At 48.3% G+C, this 15,983-nt stretch overlaps 1 protein-coding gene across 1 annotated transcript in view; it reads right to left on the reverse strand.

Annotated features, from left to right (window-relative positions):
* Positions 1–15,983, reverse strand: part of SH3RF3 (SH3 domain containing ring finger 3) — a 309,589-nt gene that overhangs the window by 34,431 nt on the left and 259,175 nt on the right. Inside the window, exons 6-7 of the mRNA XM_058655460.1 lie at positions 12,232–12,402; positions 8,665–8,918 (exon numbers count right to left, since the gene is read on the reverse strand). Of these exons, the coding sequence (XP_058511443.1) occupies positions 8,665–8,918; positions 12,232–12,402 (425 nt within the window). The remainder of the gene's footprint in view (positions 1–8,664; positions 8,919–12,231; positions 12,403–15,983) is intronic.

Consider the following 15,983-nt stretch of genomic DNA (forward strand, 5'->3'; position numbering starts at 1 on the left):
GTGTCTCTGTCTCTTTTAAACAGACTTGCTTTTCCCATTTCTCTTTATACCTAGGGTTTTAAAAATTGCATTCACATTGGCTCTTTCTGGCATTTCTGTTTATTTCTTTGTAAATCATCTGTTTATTCTCTGGCAACTCTGCTAATATTTTCCTTAGCCTCTGTAGCCTTGATTCGATGGGTAACTACTTAAGGGTTGGACTCAGGGTTATTTTCCTATTGACACAGTCTGTACTTTCTAGGTGGAGACCTTCCCCATTCTGGAGAACTCCAAGTACTCACCCAGTGAATTTACTCCTCCCATAGTGCCCTATTTTCCGTTTCTGAAAGCCTGGGTAGAAGTAGCTTGGAGCTCTACACTCAACCCTGCACATTTACACTGCTCTGTCAGTTTTATTTGTTCAGTGTAAATTTTTTAATATGAATTTCCAGTTCCATTAGTTATATCCTCAACTGCGTCCAGTCTTGAGTTCATGTGACCTATAGAGGCTTTGCATTCATTTAATTGATTATATTATTTATTTGAGGTGGGAAGAGAGAGGTCCCATGTGCTGGTTTATTCCCTAAATGTCCAGAAGCCAGGAACTGAATCCAGCTCTCCCGTGTGAATGTCAGAAATCCAACTACCTGAGCTATGACCGGCTGCTTCCCAGGGAGCGCATGTCAGAAGCTGAAATTGAGCGCGGGTTTCAAATCCAGACACTCCAAGTGCAGCTAAATCATGGCACCTATCTCCAACTCAATGTTAGTCTTTCAATCTTATTCTTTTTCAAAGTTGTTTTGGTCTATTCTGGAATCTTTGCAAGCTTATATGACTGAGAGCCAAACTTCCGATTTCTAAAAACAATGGAGTGGGCTCTTGAATGTCATTCCATTGTATCTCTGAGTGAATATTTTAAGAACAAAACATATCAATGACGTTATGTCTTCTCATTTGCAAAGTATATCTCTCTCTATTCACGGATCTTCTATTTCTCTTCTCTGAAACTGCAGATTGGATTTTTTTTCTGGATTGTTTGTTATTCATAGCCATCCACTTTTATTTTGAAGATGTACTTTATGTATTTGAAAGTCAGAGAGAGACAGAGACAGAGAGACAGAGAGAATCTCCTCCACTAGTTCATAGCTCATTCCCCAAACTGTCACAAAGGAGCCCAGAATTTCACTGAGGTCTCTCATGTGGACAGCAAGAGAACATGTTTTTGGCCCAACCCCTGCTGCTTTCCCAGATGAATTAGTGGAGTGCCAGGACTCAACCCGGCACTTAGAGATGGGATGCTGTCATCATGGGTGCTGTACCACAATGATGGAGCCCCTTGACTTTGTAATGGTTTGTTTATTTTTCCCTTTTCGCTTTTAGTTCATGTATGATTTTCCTTCTTTTCGTTTTAGATCTTAAATATACCGATTCCAGAGATGGTTTTGGATTCCCCCTCACTTCATTCCTTTTTCTCAAGTTCACTATCTTTCATGGATCCGTGTCATCTAATTGCTCAAATCTGTTAGCGTGAAGCATTTATCAGAATCATCCTTAATTAACTTGTAAAAGCTACAGTGCATCACTTTTCTTACTCCTCTTACTGATAATGTGTTTTTCTTTTTTAGTATATTCATCAAGAGGTTGACCAATTTCATCTCTGGTCTTCTGCAGTTTCAGTAATTTTCCCTGTTTTATTGACCTTTTATACTCCCTTTGTGACTCACTTGCTCTCTTTTCTTTTTCTTTCTTTTATTTTTTTTTTTTAGGATTTATTTTTATTTGAAAGGCAGATTTACAAACAGCAGGAGAAACAGAGGGAAAGATTTTTATCTGCTGGTTTACTCCCCAAGTGGCCGCAATGGCCAGAGCTGAGCCAATCTGAAGTCAGGAGTCAGGAGTTTCTTCTGGGTCTTCCATGTGGGTACAGGATTCCAAGGCTTTGGGTTGTTCTTAACTGCTTTCCCAGGCCACAAGCAGGGAGCTGGAAGGGAAGTGGAGCAGCTGGGATACAAACCAGAGCCCACACTGGCTCCCAATGCCTGCAACACGGGGATTTCAGCCACTGAGTCATTGCACCAAGCTAGCTCCACTTTCTTCTTGGAAAGCAGAAGCTATTGATCTCACACTTATCTGTGTTTTTCAGTGGGGGTATTTACTGTTGCTTTAGTGCCATCTAAAATTTTTCAATAGGCTTTCATTTTCATTCATTTAGCTGAAAATGCTAATGCCTCTTTCCATGTATTCTTTGATGTACAGGTGATGATGGACTATGTTGTGAACTATCATTTGTGTTATCAACACATAAGTCAACACCATTGTGGTTGCGAATGTGGTCTATCTTGCTGAGTGCTGTGTCCTCTCAAAAAACAGCATGTACGCTGATGTTTTAAGATGGAATGTTCCAGAAATGTGAGTTATATCAAGTTGGTGATAATACTGCATTAGTGTTTGATATTTTTGCCAAGTTTCTGTCACTCCCTCATCAACTTTTGAGGTGCTGCAGTCTCTGACTATAATGATTGGTTTGTCTGTTTCTCCTTACCATTTTATCTGTGACTGCTGGTGTATTTGGAGGCTCTGTTATTATGGTCCATAAATAGTTAGAATTGTTATGCATCCTTAATGAATTGATTTATTTTTTAATCCTTAATAATATTCTTTCTTTCAAATTATTTTTTCCAAATTTACTTTTGTTTTCCATTATACCGTTTTGTAGGTATAGGGCTTCTCCCCTTCTTCTCCCTTCCCCCATCCTGATTTTCCCCATATTCTACAGCTGCAGTCACAGCTCCACCACCCTGCCACTTACATGTGTCATGACACTGCAGGTATAGGCAATGGTAGGGAGTCTGGTATCTTGTTGTCAAGGACGCCGCAGTTTCATTGGGGACATGGTCCTTTCTTTATCCAGGAAGAGAGATGCATACTACAGCATATCTTTGTTTCCTGGTACATAGTCTCCACTGCCCTGCTCACTTACGAGGATATAATTGAATATTTGTTACCTTATATCTCCCCTTATTTTGTATTTTGCGTGCAAATTGGATTATATAGGAGACAACATATGTTATTTGTCCTTTGGGGGTTGGCTTATTTCACTAAACATAATGGCTTCCAGTTGGGATTACTTTGTCGAAAGTGGTAGAACTTCCTTCCTTTCATTGGCTAAGTAGTATTGCATAGAGTAGATGTACTACAGTTTCTTTATCCATTCCTCTTTCCAACGGGCATCTGGGTTGTTTCAAAGTCTTTGCAATTATGGATTGTACTGCTATAAACGTAGGCTCAGAGGTTGCTTTCTTATATGTAGGTATTACTTCTTTTGAATATATTGCCAGGTGTGGGATTGCTGCTCGGTCATGTGACAGATGGATTTTCAGCAGCCTGAGCCCTCTCCATACTGACTTCCACGGTGGCTGCATAAGTCTACAATCCCACCAGCAGTGGAGTAGGGTACCTTTACCCCCACACTCACCAGCAGGTGTTACTAGATTTCTCCATATAGGCCATTCTCACTGAAGTTAGTTTGTTGGTTTCTGAGTGTATATTTAGGTCCTCGATCCCAACAGATTTGGTTTTTGTCGATGGTGAAAGGTGGAAATTTTATTTCATATTTCTATATGTGGTTATCCCATTGCTGGTACAGGTTCTTTTCTATCCACTTCATTTTTCATAGATGCTATTGTTGTATTTTCAAGTTCACTATTACTTGTCTTGAGCAATGTCTCATCTTCCATTAACCAAACCTAATGCACTGTTGGTCTAACATACTGTTTCTTATTTGTAGAAGTGTGATTTGGATTTTTCAATAACTCCTCTATGCCTGTATTTACTTTTCTGAATACAGGCAATGCAATTATAATATCTGTCTTCATGTCTTATTTACATTGAAAGATCTCTTTATTATAGTGGAACATATCTTCCTGTTTTTTTGCATGCCTGATAAATTTTACTGGATACCGGTATTATGACTTCTATGTTGCTGGAGCTGGCTTGCTTTTATTACTAAACATATTCTTGAGTTTGTTCTGAGACACAAGCATTGAATTTTGCTTTTAAGATTCAGTGGGGAACTGAAGCAGTGCTCTGCCTGGGGATAACATTCCTATGGACCAAGACATGGCCTTTAGTGTGCACTATTCAATGTTCTGTGCTTTTGGTTTGGGTCTACTTGTTTTTGTTTCCCAGTCTGGCTGGTGAAAGCAGGCACTTTTTCTGCTAATGCTAATCTTTTCTCATAGGCATATGCTGATTAGTTCTCAGCTCATCTTCTGGGGGGATGCTCTGTAGCCTCTAGATTTTCTTTTGGAACATCTCTCTCCTCTGCTGTGTCCTGCAGTCTCCTCTTTATTCCATGTCCGGGAATGTGCTGGGCCTCCCGGTCCCTCCTATCCTGCAGCCTACAACCTCCTCAGGTATCACTATCTTTGGTTGCCTGATGTCTATGTCTCAAAAACTATTCTCTAACACACTCTTGTTCCATTGCCTCTCCTTGTCCCTCAGGAAGACTCAGCTCCATCTTCTGAACACTAACACCTGACCCTTGACTATGTTCCATTGTCCTCTGGATGAAAATCTCAATTCCTTCACGTGGTCCAAAGCAATGGTGGGGAGCATCTGGCCTACAGGCCACGGAAGACCCACAAAATCATTCGGCCCGGCCCTTCTAGGACAACTGCAGGTGTGACTTAATGTTCAGTAAATCTGCACCAGGATGATATATTTCATGGACATTTTGTAAGGCCTATGATGATATAAATATCCAAATTCCCTTTGGAAAAAACAGGTTTCCCATTCCTGCCTTGCTTTTTAACTTCATGTAATTTATTTTTTTCCTGCTGTTTCCAAATGTACTTGTCTCCACTGGCCTTGGGATTCTTCAGGCAGCCTCCTTCTGATAGGATGCTCCACCCTGCTATACGCTGAGTTCCACCAACTTTGCAGCTTCAATGCCAATGGTTATCAACACAGAAGGACCTGTCCCTCCATGCCTCTGTTTTACTCACAAGACAGGGACCATGGCCTTCTCAGCTCCATGCCTTTGCCCTTGCTGGTTCTTTGGCCTGGAGCCTACTTTCTGCTTTGTCTGATCTTCGTTTCACACTTGAGGATCCCAGTCAGTATCCTTCCTCGAGTTCCTCCTCATCACCCCCTCTCCTTCCTCCCTCTCTATACAGACTGAGAAATCTTCTCTTCACGCTGTACCTGTGCTATGCAGACACCATCACAGCACCCTGCGTTCTCACCTTTCTCACTAACTGGGTCATACACAGGGATTGTCTGGTTGCTTTCATCTCCCTGGCTCTCACAGACTGTTTCACCGACAGCCAGCTCATTCTTCGTACTGCTTGGTTGATGAAAACAAGACTGTGCAGGGCTCCTGCCCTGCCAATCACTGACATGGGGATGCCTGGAACACTGGCTCCATACAGGGGGTCTCTGCTCTGGCAGAACAGAGTACCATTAATCATGTAGAACAAATCATATTGGATGCTAAGGCCAATGCAATTAAGTCTTTGTCAAACTGCCTGACTTTGGCTAGAGATGAGAACATTGTCGAAATACCTCCTGACTGCCAGGGCTGGGGTCTGCTGAAATGGGCAATTACTGCAGTGAACAAGCCATTGCTTATACTGTCAGCAGTGTTTTTTCTCTCTGTAAATGCAGAATTAAGTGGAAAATGCTGTGGGAATCCAGTGGCATTCAATTTCCTGACAGGATTCAGTAACCTAACTGTGACAGCAACAGTGTGGGGACAGGCACAGGGCTGCGGTGTCCTGGGGGAGCTGTTTAGTTATCCTCTCTCCAAATATAAAATTTAACTGAAGGCAGAGAATGCTCATCACACCACCCTGGTTACTATGGTGATGGACAACTGAGGCCTGTGCTGTACTGCTCCCAGCCACACCAATTTCTTTTGATGCTGCTTGTTATTGTTTAGGGGGAGATGTAACTATCAGGGCTACATATTTTTCTCTCATTTGGAATGTTTCTAGCACAGCTTGGAGGAGAAAAGTCATCAGGCTGGCTACTGTTCAGACAAGGTGGGGTGGCCTTGCTGGGGTGTCCACTGACCACCGGGCATGGGTTGCTCAGCTGTCCCCCGCCACGGGGCACACTGGGCCTGCTGTATGAGGTGTTTAGGATCAGAGGGTGCTCTGGGGCTTGGCTTCTGGTGCTTTGGGGTCAAGACAATGTCTCCTGTCACACCACTGGTGATGGTGTAGATCACCCAATCACCTGGCTACCACAAACACCACCATAGCTGTCACCATAGGCAGCTATGGTGGTAGGTTCCAGCTATTTGTGGTAGGCTCCAGCTACCACAAACACCAGCAGGTCATCTCATACCAATGAGCTAAATGATGGGTGGGACAACATTTCTCCAGAATTCTTGGAGTGTACAGGAATGGACTATTACCCAGAGTCCTGTCAGCCAGGTGTGCATAAACCCAGAACTCATTCTTGGCTCGTTTAAGCCAAAGAGATCTATCTGAAACATGAGTTGGCTCTTGGGGAACCTCCAAGATGGAAGAGTTAGTTAGTCTTGCAGACTGTATAACCAGGGCAGTGCTCAGACCACCCGCACGGCTGCTCCCATGCTAATCCCACCATTACAGCATATGGACACTGCTCTGCATGAAGCCAGACACAAGAATCCAAAGCCTACCCCTATAGCCCCCGAGGAAGGGCATTTTCCCAACACTTGCATGCCTCCTACGACCAAAGAGCTCCACGGGGCACCTCTTCAGTTTATCTGCTGAATGGAAGCAGGCACAGTACCATCTATTGCCTGACAGGTCCGTGGGTCTATCCCCTATCTACAGACCAGGCTGGGCAAGCCAGAGTTGCCTTCTATTGTAATGACTGGGATTCTTAATTCATTGTCTTAACACCCCATCAGCCAGGTAGACACAGCCATTACACCCACATCTCTCAAAACCATGTCATCACTTTTCCTCAAAGAATCAGGGCCCCTGTGGTATCTCCCAGGCCGGGCTGTCATTGTCCCCAGTGCAGCTCACCAGTCCAAGAGCCTGTGAAGTGGACCTGGATTCTAGTCTTTCTGGGTCTTCTACTCAGCTATCTCCCAGTCAGGCCCAATCTGTCTCCTCACTAGCTTGGTGCCCTGTGCTATGACTGCAAGCCCCATAGGGCCAGGCTGGCCCTGCCCGGCTCCTCTGCACCCAAGGTGCCAAACACCAGCTGTGCTGCACACTGCCCCCTGGGGATATTCAGTAAACTGTTGTCCTCTTACGGCAACATCTCCTCTCATGGCAATATCTGTTGATATGATAGACTCAATCACAGACTACTCTCCTTCTCTAACATGATTAATGAGAACAGCTACAATGTATGCAGTGCATAGGAAATGGCCTGCCAGGAAGTCCTCACACATCATCCTGGGATGGGAGGTGCCATACCTGGACCCTCCCTCCACCAGCACCCTCACCTCTCCCAGTTCAGCTGCATCCCTTTCCTGACAGCCCCAGACACCGGCTGGAATGGACTAGATTATAAAACATTTATGTTAAATTACATCACATTCAGGTTTGCCAACAGTTCTGTCTCATCCACTTATGCCACAATTGTGCTGGCACATGACCGTGCAGGCCGACTTTGGCACGTCACATAGGTAGACAGGAGGAGCTTGGAGAGGGCACGCGCAGCATCCTCTCATGCCCTTAACCCCATCAGTAGTGACTTGGGAGAAAACACAGCCTCGGCCTTACTAGGAACGGCCTCAGCTCCACAGCAGACATTGCCCAGGCTTGTCTTTGGCCAACTCATTTAACAAACAATGCTTCTCACTGCTCCAAAGAACCTATGCTCCTTGGTGCTTTTTGAGGTGCAGAGAAAGACAGAGCTGGCTTCAGGAGGTCAGGGCTACCATGATAGAAGGGCTCCATGTCCTGCCCTCCTACTCTGGTGGTGATGTGGCCAGCTCTACGGTGTTGGAAGGTTCTATAGCAAGTTCCTGGACCAGCCTGTGGTTTGGACCTCAGCTATGCTCTCCAGCCCCAGCTGAGCTCCCAGATGGGTTTATCTTTGAATGGGACTTAGCTTTCAACTCACATGGGTGCTTAAGTCCCAAAGTCAAAGATGACAGTCGCAGCACAATTCTACTGTCAGTGTCTAAACAGAGGGCCTGGAAATGATGGTGCTAGATGAAGTGGCTGAGGTGATGCCCCCAGGATTGAACCACAAAGAGAAATGGACAGCAGCATGAGCATGTGCTGTGTCTGTTTTGTATCAGCCTATTGATTGACAGCCAACCTATCAATTGATGATCAATCACCCTATTAATTGAAAATGATGCCACAAGGTGTAGGACCAAAAGCCATCAGTCTTTCCAGGCTCAGATCATTTTTATGCAGGGAACCCTGGGGTCTTTGTACAAAACCAGCTCATGTGGGAGATGCTGCCTCGCTGGGAGACCCTGCGTGCTGGTATAAGAGGATCCATGTGGCCATCCGGTTACCAGATTGAGGGCAGGTATGAACAAGGGTGGTGTGAACTGTCCTTTCAGCTGCCAGAATGCTTCCCAGAGAACCACAGACACCTGAGATTGTAAGCATATACAACTCACCCTTGCATGGCTTGCTTGAGACCTGGGCCAAAATATGCCTCCTGATTTCATTCCACAAACCCCCTTGCTCATCTTCTGGTAGATTGCATCCATACCTGTTGGGATGGTATTCCGGGCCTGGCTGACCGTTGGCTGGGTCATGTGTTGCTGACAGGTGCCGGTGGACAAGGAAGCTGCTTGATGCTGGGCATGGGTCTGTGGCGAGGTGAGGGGCAGGGCAGGCCTGCTGGCAATGGCTGGACTGCTCAGGCTTCCCCCACCAGGGTGCATGGTTGTAGTCATCCCTTTGGCCAGTGGAGACCCTCCGACCCCATTATTCCGGGGAGGCCCAGCCCCTCCTCCAGAAACCCTAGGGAAGTGAAACAAAATCAAGTTGGTAATAAGGCTTAGATAAACTCACATCACTCAGGTGCTGGCAAAGCCACTCTTACCTGTGGGCTCTGAGAAACAACCAAATCTCCCCAGGACAAAATCCCAACACAGTACCAGGGCAGTGCCTGGAGTGGACAATGCCCAGTTGAGCTGCACTGAGGGGTTTTCTCCACAAAAGGCTTCATGAAGGCCAACATTCAAGGTGAACATTCAGGAAAGAGCAAATGAAGCACAGGAATACTTCCAAACAATCCAATGTTTGGAGCAGGGCACGTGTTTTGCTTTAACAGAGCTGTGTGTCTCCACACTGGCAGGAAGAGTGGATGTCTCGGTCACACAGCTGAGCCCCTAGACCCACGGCCAGGCCAGTTTCCCTCTGCACCTGGCACCATCTTGCTTCTGCCAGCTACAGGAAAGGGCCAAGCCAGTGAGAATTCTTCACAAGGGATGTCGAGGAACTTGCAGTTTCACACCAGAAATGAGTATCCCTTCACCCTTGGAGCTTCCAGCTGAAATCAGTTTTATATGAGGAACCAATGTATCAGCTAGGAAGAGGGATGGTTAGCCTCCACGTGTACTTGCACCAAATCTATGTCCTGGCTTTTGGGGTGCAACGCACAGCAGAGCTGGGGACAAGGAACCTTCTGTAGGCTCTGTCTCCAGGAGACAAGGGTGGCCTCCTTTTGTCAGGAGCTGGGTAATCTCCTGTCCTGTCCGCTGGAGCTCACGCCTGAGACAATAACAGTTACAGCTCTGCTGGCCACTCTCTACTGGACTAGGACTTCCAACAGGGGAGATTCAAGGGGCAGTGTCCAATGGGGGCTCCTACACGATGGTTGTGGGGAAAGCCAAGGGAACCACGAGGGCAGTACCATCTTTCCTTAGCTCTCAGAGCTGCTCGGGGGCAGGCCAGCCACAGGCAGGAACCATTAAATGGCACTTACTTCCTGTTGAACTCTCTTCCGCCTCAGGAGATAATTTTTGAAGATGGATACAGGCACCTGGCCTAGCACTCAAGATGCCCATATACCACATTGGATTTAAGCCTAGGCTCTGGCTCCTGACTCCAGGTCTCCGCTAACACACCCCCTCAAAGGCAACACTGATGGCTCCTGTAATAGGTTTTCTATCACCCGTGTGGGAGACGTGGGTTGAGTTTCTAGCTTCCGACTTGAGTCCCAGCTGAGGGTCTTGCGGCCATCCAGAGCATGAATCAGCATGGGAGGTCCCTGTCTTTTTCCCTCTTCTTTAAGACGGAAATAAATACTTCTTTACTTATATTTATGGATTGGGGAAGCTGAACCTGGGAGGTACTGACAGGGGGCACCTGCTGATTTCTTCTCTGGGGGAACTGGTAACCTCACAATAGCACAGTTACCAAGGTTAGATGCACAGTGATGCTGGCTTCTCCTCTAGCACTGAGTTTCTTCAGAAGCCACACCTGGCAGAAGACATGAACAACTGATAAGGTACGTGAGCAGGGGTGCAGCCAGGCAGCACGGGTGACCTCAGGAGCTCCACAATATTAACCGGAACCCTCCCTATAGTACCAACCCTGGCGACACGGGTAGGTGGCCCTTGAGGTCAGCTTTGGACCAGAACTATCAGATTTTACTCATTTAATCGGCCACATCTCATAGAAGCAAATGGCATGCATGCAGCCAGGGTTACAATGCTGGACACATGGACTCTGGCCAGGAGCTGGCAGGTGAGGGGTCTCCACACATCTAGAACTGACCATTGATTAGCACATGCTGGCAGGCCCTTCAGGACACGTGGCAGGCGGAGCCAGCATTCTGAGCACACAACACAGAACGGTGTGACTAGGCAAGACTTCCCACAGCAAGCAGACATAGCATTGAAGGACATGTCAGACTGAACTCAACAGGCAGAGGGGGCGGGAGGTGGACAGTGTGGATTTGATAGGGCATGCAGGCAGTCCCAGTTCCCCCCCGCCCAAGCCTAGTGTCCAGCCAGGGGTCTTGACTGTGTTGGATAAGGGATACAGTTGCAGGAGCCAGGCTGAGGTACTCTGGTCATGTCCCAAAGCCCCACCATGGCCTGGTGTGAATGTACCCTGCCTTGGTATCAGTCATCTACACTTGTATGCCTCTGAGCACTCAGGGAGGTGGGCAGCTTCACCATCAAGCTACACTTCAGATTGAAAAAGCTAGCCCATGACACCAGCACGGGGAAGAAGAGCCCACGAGCGCCATGGGGAAGGAGAGCCCACTAGTGCCATGGGGAAGGGGCAGCCCACGAGCACCATGGGGAAGGGGCAGGCCATGAGCACCATGTGGAAGGGCAGGTTTACGTTCTCACACATCCTGAAGACCCCAGCGAACAGCCATTAAGCAGCCCAGGTGCCTGTGGACAGCTCCCATCACCAGCAGCGTCCCTGTGTGTTCCCCCAAGGCTCTTGGCAGTTAGCTTCTGAAGTAGGGCACAGTGCAAGCAGCACTGGCTGGGGGGGCACCCTCCTCTACTATCTCCTAAGTAACCATGACAAACACTGGTCAGTCCAGTGAGCAGGACCAAGTCTGGGGGAGGTTTACTCTGCCTCAGTCTTGCTCCAAGGGTGGTAGAAACCCAGGGGCCACGTCTTCTGTTTAATTCCTGCTGTGCCTGCCTGGGCAGTCCATGATTAAGGCTGTTTCGATTGAAACTGGTGAAAAAAACTAGTGAAAAAAAAATCCTGAGATAATTCCACATCGGTAAGGTGATATTTATAAAATAGAGATTTATAAAATATATGAAAGCACTGGTTACTTTTGTGAATGTGTCATTTTTGCTTTGCATATATACTATGGGTACATCTCTGTATCATATGCAACATGTATATGACAACATACAGTGGACAACTGCACCCCCGTTGCCTACATATACATGTTCACATACACTGTAGCCATATTCCATACATACATATATGTCCACAGGCACACACAGCACACTTTATACACACGAATGCCATCTACACACACTCACACAACACATGTCACACATACTGATGTGGTATATACACTGTACACACACGTCTGCCACACACACATGCACAAGAGTACACACCCTGCACACACCAGCTTGCATACTGCAGACAACACTCTGGGGACCTTCCCATCCCTGCTCAGAGCCCAGCACCCCTTATTCCCATTCATGTTCTCCCAGCAGCCAGCAGCCAGCAGCCAGCAAGGCAGGCTATGCCAACTCCACTAGGAGGGGGACTGTCTGCCAAGAAGAGCTGTCAGTGTTAGGGTTGCAGGGCCTTCCTCCATGTCAGCCCAGGACCTCACCTCGAGACGGGCGTCACGTAGTTGCCGGGGAACACCCCAGAGAGCCCGGTCCGCAGGGATGCCCCCTTGAACCAGCCATCCTGGCACTTCTCCAGCACCCGGTACATCTCGCCCTTGCGCAGCTCCAGCTCGTCGTTCTTCTGGGGCTTGTAGGCATAGAGCGCCAGGTGCCTGCGGGCAGAGGGCAATAAGAGCACGTATTGGGGTGGAGCCAACCTGAAGAGCCCGTGTGCTCTCTGTGGGGGCTGTATCACCTCGAGAAGCCTCAGACCCTCACCCTACTCACTCCTATAGCAGACCCTGGACACAGGTGGCAGGCAAACACGCTCTTGGCACTTGCAAAGCTGAGGAGATCCCAGGGCAGCCTGGGTCTACTGAGAAGCTCGATGGGTTGTTGCAGGGGTTGGGCAGTCACTCCACTGCCAGGACTCCTCCTGACAGTGGGGAAGCAACTCAGTGAGGTAGTGAGTTCAGGACCCTCCAGGGACTCAGAGCTGGACCTTGGCGACTGCAGCTCAGAATCTCAGATTTTTGTTGTTCCTCCTGTTCTTCTTCTAAGATTTATTTATTTCATTGGAAAGGCAGATGTACAGAGAGGAGGAGAGACAGAGAAGAAGATCTGTCTGATGATTCATTCCCCAAGTGGCCGCAATGGCCTGTGCTGTGCTGATTTGAAGCCAGGAGCCAGGAACTTCCCTCCGGGTCTCCTATGCGGGTGCAGTAACCCAAGGCTTTGGGCCTTCCTCGACTGCTTTCCCAGGCCACAGGCAGAGAGCTGGATGGGAAGTGGAGCTGCCGGGATTAGAACCGGGGCCCATATGGGATCCTGGCGCGTTCAAGGCGGGGCTTTAACTGCTAGACTATCACGCCGGGCCCTCTTCTTCTTTTTTCTCTTTTTCTCCTGTTGTTCACACTGTCTAAGGTCTGATGCTCTGAGCAGAATAAAGCTTCAGGGAAAATGGAATATGAGCTAAGCAGGTGTATGGCTAAACTCTTGTCACTGAATCAAACCAGGCCCCATTCCATCAGTTTGAGCAAGAAGAAACCTGAGGCCCCTTCTGAAGAAAAGGTGTCTAGTGTTGGAATTCTTGGTGCATTTTTGGTAAGATTTGTACCACGACTAATGATGTGACTTCTGTTTCTTGGTAAGCCTTAACTTGTAGACAAGAGAAGACAGATTAAGTTCCTGACCTGGGTTTAGAAACTGTGCCTCTTAGCCCTGTTCTGTGGCAGCACCTTTCAGAATACACCTAATGATGCCAGAACAGCACCTCACGGGGGTCCACGCGCTGAAAAATAGGCATAGAGCTGCTCTGGGGAATGGCTAGCTTGGAACTGACCAGAGAAGTGAGTCGCATAACTACATCTGCTCCCAAGGCTCAGTTAAGGTAGCATTGTGGATGTCAGATCAGAACGTCTTGCACAGGAATTTGAAAGGAGCTCCATCCACGTGGTGGATCCCACTCCCAGTGGGTTGCCTGTGCTTCCAATGAGCAGTCCAGAGCCCAGGTTCCTAGAGGGTTGCATGCAACAGACTCCCCACAGCATCCGGGGTGGGGTGGGGGAGTTCTTCATAAGAGAGAACAGAAATGGAGCACACGCTATGGCCCAGAGAGGAAAGGAAGCTCCCGGAGAAATACCCCTATGCAGGAGAGTCCTGGGTAGACTAACCAGGCCTTAAAATAAGCCTGCGACAGCTGACAGCAGCCTCCTACTGAGTGCACAAGGCCCTCTACTGCTGCTTGAGACAGCCCGCTTGGGGGTACGAGCGGGTCTTCCACCTCTGTTTCTCTCCCTGTTGGAAAAGGGAAGTACTGGCCATCAGGAACATTGTGGGCCCTCAGAGAGGCACTTACTGCTACCAGCCTTTCTCCTCTTGGCCAGCTGACCCTGGTTGTCAGTGCAACCCAAATGACCACTGACGAGTAAAGGGAACACAGGGTATAGTCGCCCCCTCGGAGGGCAGCAGGGGAATTGCCACACAAGCGAAGGTTGCATGAAATCTACTATTCCGCCAGGGAAGTAGTGAGCCCTGTGTCGCCCAGATGCCATGGAAGAAGGCAATGCCTTCCACCTAGCCAGGCTGGGGTGGCTGAAGGTGGCAGGGAGAAGGAAGAGCTGGAATCTGCTGGGTGGCGGTGGGGGAAGATGGGAAGAGCAACACACAGCATCATGTGCCTGCTCTCAAGGCAGCAGAATGGACACATGTCCTTTTACGATAACAGGACAAGCTCTGGCTCTGAGGACACAGAGTGCCAGCTGGTACGGGCTCAAGTGTGACTCACATGCCAGGGGCTGTGGTTTATCCAGGAACTGGCCAGGCAACTGACCAGGATAGGTCAATTCCTTTGGGCTGACCCAGGCTGCTGGCCATGTGCACCTGTAGGTGGGTCAAGGACCCCCGTCTGCATCCCACTGCAGCACTCTGCAGTTTCCCCTGTGCACATGTGACCTCAGGTGAAAGTCCACGAGAGGGCAGGTGTCACAGCAAAACGTCACAGCTCCCACAGTCCTTCCCGCCACCCCTACTGACACGCCTCTCCTGAGCGCCACTGTCTGTGGGAAACTCTTACAAGTGGATCCTTTCACGTGAAAGCCCAAGCTGGACTGATCTGAGGGAGCTGAACTCCTGTCCTCCTGCATGCTCTCCTCTCAACCTCTGGCCACACACCCGTGGCGTCTCAGGGGTCATGGGCAGCCGTGTCCTCTTGAGCTGAAGAGCTGACCCTGCAGGGACTCCAGAACGTGGACCCTGGGAGAGCTGAGCAGAAGTGTCCTCAACATGGACCTGGCCACATGAGGCCCAGTGGTGTCAGCAGCTGGGAACCCACACTCTAGACATTAGGAAGCAAGGGTCGGTACTGCGATACACGGCCACAGTGGAGCGGTTCGATGTCCATGTCCTTGAACTTGGCAGTAGGCACTACCCAACTGAAAGATAACTACACTTGGCTAATGAGCTGATTGTCTTCCACTTAACATTCTGGGATCTCCATGGTATTTAACAGGACAAGAACTTTATGAATACTTCCTGGCACAGAAAAGGAGTTCCCACCCTTCCCTATCATAAGAACCCGACTTCTTTATATGGGATGGGTGGGGAGGGTGCATTTCAAGTCAGCTTAAAGACTTTAAACTAGAAAAATGTTCTTTCAAAATGCCGTTTTTTAATTTTTAAATAAACACTGGCATAGTTTCTCATGAAATAAAAAAAGCCAGGAAAACAGAAAACCAAGAGGTGATCTTGGCCCAACATCTACTGACCAATTTGCCTGTCCCAGAATGAGAGTGCTGGCAAAAAGCAGTAACATCAGCTCCAAGCCCAGGCACATCTCATTCCTCAGTGTAGGAACTACAGAGTTGTGTTGTTCAGGTTTGAAATAAAAGATTTGGGGGCCAGTATTGTGACTCAGAATATTGGTCTGCTGCCTGTGGTGCCTGCATACCACACCTGGAGTGCTGGTGCAAGTCTTGGATTCTTTGCTTACAATTCAGATCCCTGCTGTAGTGCCTGGAAAAGCACCCACAACACCTAGATGGGCCCAGTGTGATGGCACAGTGGCTGAAGTCCTTGCCTTGAATGCAGCGGGATCCCATATGGGCACTGGTTCTAATCCCGGCAGCTCCACTTCCTATTCAGCTCCCTGCTTGTGGCCTGGGAAAGCAGTAGAGGATGGCCCATATAGCCTTGGGATCCTACAACCAAGTGAGAGACCCAGAAGAGGATCCAGGCTCCTGGCTTCAGATTGGTT

Source organism: Ochotona princeps, chromosome 26, assembly GCF_030435755.1.
Source record: "Ochotona princeps isolate mOchPri1 chromosome 26, mOchPri1.hap1, whole genome shotgun sequence".
NCBI lineage: Eukaryota > Metazoa > Chordata > Mammalia > Lagomorpha > Ochotonidae > Ochotona > Ochotona princeps.